Source organism: Ceratina calcarata, unplaced genomic scaffold (assembly GCF_001652005.2).
Source record: "Ceratina calcarata isolate Rehan_Ccalc_2016 unplaced genomic scaffold, ASM165200v1 scaffold347.2, whole genome shotgun sequence".
Taxonomy (NCBI): domain Eukaryota; kingdom Metazoa; phylum Arthropoda; class Insecta; order Hymenoptera; family Apidae; genus Ceratina; species Ceratina calcarata.
Window position 1 is genome coordinate 327,609 of NW_017157600.1, and position 5,726 is coordinate 333,334.

The following is a 5,726-nucleotide window of genomic DNA, read 5'->3' on the forward strand; positions in this document are numbered from 1 at the left end:
AATAAAACAAGTTTTTAATATAGAGAATATTTATTAATATAAAGTATTTACGTTGTGCATTTTTATCAAAAATATTAATAAAGACGAAACCGCAATGGGGAATGCTAGTTATGGTATATGATACTTCACAAGCGTTTCAGTTCTGTACAATGAATCGATTACGCTTTATTACTAGTCCGAAGCAGGTGCCACTTGAGCCGTTTATTGACAATAAAGGTAGGAATTCGATTCGCTTTCGAAAGTTGGTTCGATTGCGGTTGAATCATCTTTGAAGTAGTCATAGAAACGTAACGCGGTTTCTTCACATGCCTGTTTGTATCGTGGCTGCCTTTCTTGACGTAACACGAATTCTGACCATTTTGTAGCCTCGGTATCTTTGCAGGAAGTTGCAAAATGGATCGGAGGTATCAAAAGGTCGAGATGGGGGTGGGTGCGTTCCACCACCCGCCGCGAGCAAAATACAGTGAGGACACGAAAAATTTGATCAAACGTGAGCAATTTTTAAAGACGATCTTGGCTAGTTTCTATTCTCGAAGTTTATTCTTAAATGTTACTATGTATTATTTTGTGATGATAGTTTTAATGGAAGAATCGAAAGTGAGTATGATGAGAAGGAAGTCCATTCAGGAAGCGATTAATAGGGGTGAATCCTTGCCACCAGTTGAAGAAGGATTGAAGAGAGGCTCGAATAAAAATAATTCTCAATATCAGGTAAAACTGACAAATCGAAACAAACGTGTAGAATTGAATTTGAAGGAAATGAAGTGGAAACTGTCGGTGTAGGTCTTGCTGCCTACTGTTTGGAAGAAGCGGACCCAAGATATGATCGTTCAAAGCGGCGCATATGAGAGAGAGCAATATAGACGACTATCACCTTTGCGTAAGATTACACTGTCTTCTTTAATGGTTTTATAATTGCCCTGCAACTACCTGTTTTCAAACGCAGGTAACAAAGAAAAGCAGAAGCGTCATTTGGCATGCATGATGGCATATGGGAAGGACATGCCTGAAACTCCTCGGGAGATCTCGAGCTTATATAAATCGCGACGACCGCCACCACGTGCCGATACCGCTGAACTTATCGATAATTGTAAGTAATTGGGATAGATAAGAAAAACGTGAAATTACATATTAACCATTTTTCCTTGATAATTAGTGGCGCGTGGAATTCAAGAGCGAATGGAATTTTTAAGCGACATGGAATGCCTTGGAATGGGTAAAAAGTACCGTCCTATGATACAACAAGAAATCGCTGGTAAATTGCGATTAATCGAATCGGTGGATAAGCAAAAGTCCAAAGAGATTCGAAAAGAGATCAGGGATCTAGAGAGACCAGTGCCGAAACCATTCCCTTTAGGACAACTCGATGATAACTAACAATTTTTCTAACTTACGAACTCACTTAAGTAATTTATATTTTGTACGAATTTTGTGGGACATCAAATAAAAAAGATAAATTTTAATATACACTTTTATTTAGTATACAAATGATTACATGTAGTAATAATAATAGATTGCGTACATAAGGATAGATGTCTGAGAAATCTCTCTTATTCCTTCGTATTGCTTTTGTATCTGTGTATTTAAATCTTCCTATGCTGCTGTATCTGCTATCCTATTCTTCATTGTTCTAGTTCTTCCTTATCTATTTTTTCTTTTGGCTGTTATTTCCTCACATTTCGATTTGACCCTCTATTGTTCGTTTCTATCGATTTTCTTTCTTATATCTTTTCCTCCATTTTTCCTTGATAATTAGTGGCGCGTGGAATTCAAGAGCGAATGGAATTTTTAAGCGACATGGAATGCCTTGGAATGGGTAAAAAGTACCGTCCTATGATACAACAAGAAATCGCTGGTAAATTGCGATTAATCGAATCGGTGGATAAGCAAAAGTCCAAAGAGATTCGAAAAGAGATCAGGGATCTAGAGAGACCAGTGCCGAAACCATTCCCTTTAGGACAACTCGATGATAACTAACAATTTTTCTAACTTACGAACTCACTTAAGTAATTTATATTTTGTACGAATTTTGTGGGACATCAAATAAAAAAGATAAATTTTAATATACACTTTTATTTAGTATACAAATGATTACATGTAGTAATAATAATAGATTGCGTACATAAGGATAGATGTCTGAGAAATCTCTCTTATTCCTTCGTATTGCTTTTGTATCTGTGTATTTAAATCTTCCTATGCTGCTGTATCTGCTATCCTATTCTTCATTGTTCTAGTTCTTCCTTATCTATTTTTTCTTTTGGCTGTTATTTCCTCACATTTCGATTTGACCCTCTATTGTTCGTTTCTATCGATTTTCTTTCTTATATCTTTTCCAGTCTCTCTCTTTCTCTTTGCATTCCAACACAGATTTTTGTTCTGCATAGTAAGAGGTTTAATTAATATTTATTAATATTTAAGTAATAGTGACGATCAGTATGGAACTGTTCTGTAAAGGCGATGTATCCCTTTGTATCAACATATTAGTGTAGTCGTTGCATCGTTAGATGATACGTAAAGGCGATACAAGCGGAGTTTAATGACTCTAAGTTAAAAGTAAATTTTTTGCAAAAGTCCTTCAACTTGTTCTCTAAATATAACAAGGATTTCGCTACTCTAACCGAAGATACACGTCACGAAATCTCGTCGGACAAGAAAAGAAAACTGAATCTCGACACGGAACAATGCAACGTTGATACGCAGCGCGCTACGCGATGCGAGAAGATGATATTTCCCGCGTTTAAATTTCCCATGAGTCACTAGTGCGCAGAGGACACTCGCGCGGCGGGAGAAACAAGACCAGACCGGAGCCGGTCGGAGAAATCGCGGTGGCCCGTCAGTTTTGCGCCACACGGCAATGGAGTGCGTCGTTGGTACCCGACGTGTAAACGTGTTTCCCGATCCGGCGACGACTGGCAGCATCGTTATTTCAAGCGTACGCGACGTGAATGCGGCTAAATCACCGTGCCCGAGGAGGAACGTGTAACGTGACCGTATTTTTGAAAAGCCGCGGGGCAACCGACTCGCTGGATCCCGGATGATCTACAAGTGATCCAATATGGCGTCGACCGATCTGTCGTTCGGTAAATGATGAACCCGTGTACCGTACACACCTTTGACAAGGTCTCCCCGAGGTCGTCCGGTTTTTAACAGCGACCGCGTGCCCCTTTTAATACACCCGACCACTCCGGCTCTTCCCTCCACGCTCAGCCTCGTCTTCCCCGCGAGTCGTGCAACCGTTTTCCGTTAGACTTGTCACCAACTCTTTCTCAATTAAACCTCTTATCATTCACATTCGACGGAACCGTGAACACCGGCGACTAACATACTTTTTACGATTCCATTGAAAGACTCGCGAGGCGCACAGTCGCGTTCGAGTTACAAGTTCGAGCGGACGTATACAAACTCGCCATCGGGTTACTTATCGGACAAGTTCAACCGATCTTTATTTTAGTTGCTGTTTCGAAATTTCAATCGTCGATATAAGTACCACTACGTCAGTTATCTAAGGTTAACGTGTTCACCCGATAATGATTAAATGTTTATATATATAAAATGATCGCCGCTTTTCCCGATGAGTAGACCCTACCCCGTCTCCTCGCACTCTCGTCACCGTGTCGCGGTAATTTCTCTCGCGGAAAAGTGAAATTTCCCGCTAGTGTGATGTCTTTTTATTTTGGTTCTCGTCGCCGGGAACAATCAGGCAGCATACCGGCGTTCTACAGAGAAGTCTACGAGAAGATCTGCTCTCCCACGAGTGGAAATGTGGAACGAGAGGTGTTTAAATCCCTGCTTGTCAAGTCCCAGCTGAGTAGCTCCGTTCTCAGCCAGGTAAGTGTGTCTCGTTCTCGTTGAACTCTCCTCCCCCCATCTCTTCCACCCCGTGTCGCCTCGCCGGGCCGGCATTACCTTCACACGCGCAGAAGAGAGAGTACGGTGGCTCGAAGTTTGTAATTTCTTCGCACGTCACGCTTAGGTTAATGCTACCGCTCTAAGCGCGTTAACTCGTCTTCCGTATCGAACCGCGGTTAATCGCGACGAGAATATGTCCCTTTTTCCGTCTGCGTAATTACGTTCCGCGTAGATTAATTGAACGGAGATCCGAGGAGGAAATTCGTTAGGATTTAAAACACTTTCATCATTTTTCTCTTTCAGTTACGCAATTAAATCTGCTCATTTATGTATGTGGTCGTTTCAAAGAACGATGATTCATTGTTGAGAAATCTCGTGTAGTGTTCATGAGATGTTTAGAATACTTTTACTTCTCAGCACTATCTCTAGAATTGCGTCCGGCTGTTAAAATAAATAAAGTATACGATTTATTGAATTATTTCATGAAACGTTCGGACATTTCGAATACAATTTTCTAAACCGAGTTCGTTTGCGAACGAACGAGCCGAGATCGTTTCGTTCCAATTAAATCTACTTCGACCAATTTGTATTTGGCCCACAGGAATAAACACGCTAAACGATCGGTAATACTCGACTGGTCGAACGCGTCGCGATCCGTGCTTGGGTACCTCACTTGACACGAATTACATCGACACGGTTAGATAACGAGACGAAATCATACAACGGTATACTAACTACGTGCCGAAACACGACGATACCGGCTGAATAAATTTCTCGTATAACGGATACCCGCGCGGAAAACCGTTTCGCGATTCTTTTACGATCGTGACCGGACGATTAAGCGCCGAGGAGCGTTATGTTTTTTTTTTTATCTATCACTGCTACACGCGTTCTAACGATAGGGGACCAAAAAGAGACTGGGACTCCGTCATCGCTTCCAGTTCTATCGTATTTATTACACGAGATGTATGAATCACCGAGGTCACACGGAACTCGCATACTTAACGGCATAATTCACCTGCTTTTTAAATGATGATCAATTTTAAAGAAAGTAGTGCAAACGTCGATAATTCTATATATTCGGAAGATTTAATTATTAACTAGGGTATCGCACATACAACTTAGTATTGTATTACTGATAGTTATACATATATATTTTGTAGTCCGTGGACGAGGCTTGTCGCAACAATCATAGTGTCATATGTGGTCTGTACCGTCATTACTTTATCATTAACACGCCCGCTGACGATAGTCGGTACGGACGCCCCTTTGTAATAGTGGAAGATTACGTTGCACGGTCAACTACAAATATAAACACATTCTAAACTTTCGTTTTTTATCTTTTCGTTGACTCAACCACAAAATATGTAAAACGTCATTCAAAGTAAGAAGTTTTAGTTATAATCATTCATTTAGACTAGAATCGTGAAAAATTCTGTGGCAGTCAATGTGTTAAAAAGTGCGTTTAAATAAAGTCACTTTCTCCATGGTCGTGTCAATACTGGCACACTCTGTGTAATTAATTGGCAACATATTTCTTTTATTTTTTGTTGATTCAGCCTGTACTGACGATTATCTGAATTAAAATTGGTAAGAATTTAAGGACATGTACTTACAATTCTCATTTGAAATAATTGATTTAGGCTACCGCAAGAATTCTGCTGTAAGATCTGAGTTTCATTGACTAGACGACTAGACGATATAGAATATGAATCACGGAGATGATGAATGAAACCTCTATTCATTTATATGGATTTTTTGCTCCAATTTAAGACGATTAACACGAATGAGCTTCTATTTCCTGTCGACGTAATGAAATTGCTTCATTTACTTGGAAAAGGGATTTAGATATTAGGGTGAACCAGAAGTTTATGCGT

At 40.1% G+C, this 5,726-nt stretch overlaps 3 protein-coding genes across 4 annotated transcripts in view; all 3 read left to right on the forward strand.

Annotated features, from left to right (window-relative positions):
- The first annotated feature begins 34 nt into the window (after positions 1 to 34).
- Positions 35 to 1,433, forward strand: LOC108625120 (UPF0193 protein EVG1). Its single transcript, XM_018024872.2, has 6 exons — positions 35 to 216; positions 383 to 490; positions 578 to 711; positions 784 to 880; positions 947 to 1,090; positions 1,157 to 1,433. Exons 1-6 carry the CDS (start codon positions 102 to 104, stop codon positions 1,375 to 1,377), a joined length of 819 nt encoding a protein of 272 aa, XP_017880361.2. The 5' UTR covers positions 35 to 101; the 3' UTR covers positions 1,378 to 1,433.
- Positions 1,434 to 1,752: 319 nt separating this feature from the next.
- On the forward strand, positions 1,753 to 2,033 carry LOC113464365 (UPF0193 protein EVG1-like; the record flags this gene model as incomplete). Its single annotated transcript, XM_026813638.1, has 1 exon — positions 1,753 to 2,033. A coding segment is annotated over one exon (225 nt), but the record flags the coding sequence as incomplete, so codon positions are not given.
- A 702-nt stretch (positions 2,034 to 2,735) lies between these two features.
- Positions 2,736 to 5,726, forward strand: part of LOC108625139 (sorting nexin-8) — a 14,469-nt gene continuing 11,478 nt past the window's right edge. Inside the window, exons 1-2 of one of the 2 annotated variants that reach the window (XM_018024904.2) lie at positions 2,736 to 3,080; positions 3,701 to 3,828. In XM_018024904.2, coding sequence (XP_017880393.1) covers positions 3,056 to 3,080; positions 3,701 to 3,828 — 153 coding nt within the window. In that variant the 5' untranslated portion in view covers positions 2,736 to 3,055. The other variant, XM_018024903.2, reaches the window with a different exon arrangement.

What these genes read in the sequence shown, in the direction of transcription:
- LOC108625120 (XM_018024872.2), top strand. Translation starts at nt 102, where the DNA reads ATGCTAGTTATGGTATATGATACTTCACAAGCGTTTCAGTTCTGTACA. An exon ending in AAAATAATTCTCAATATCAG is followed by an intron (nt 712 to 783) that starts GTAAAACTGACA and finishes CTGTCGGTGTAG; the next exon opens with GTCTTGCTGCCTACTGTTTG. An exon ending in TAGACGACTATCACCTTTGC is followed by an intron (nt 881 to 946) that starts GTAAGATTACAC and finishes TTTCAAACGCAG; the next exon opens with GTAACAAAGAAAAGCAGAAG.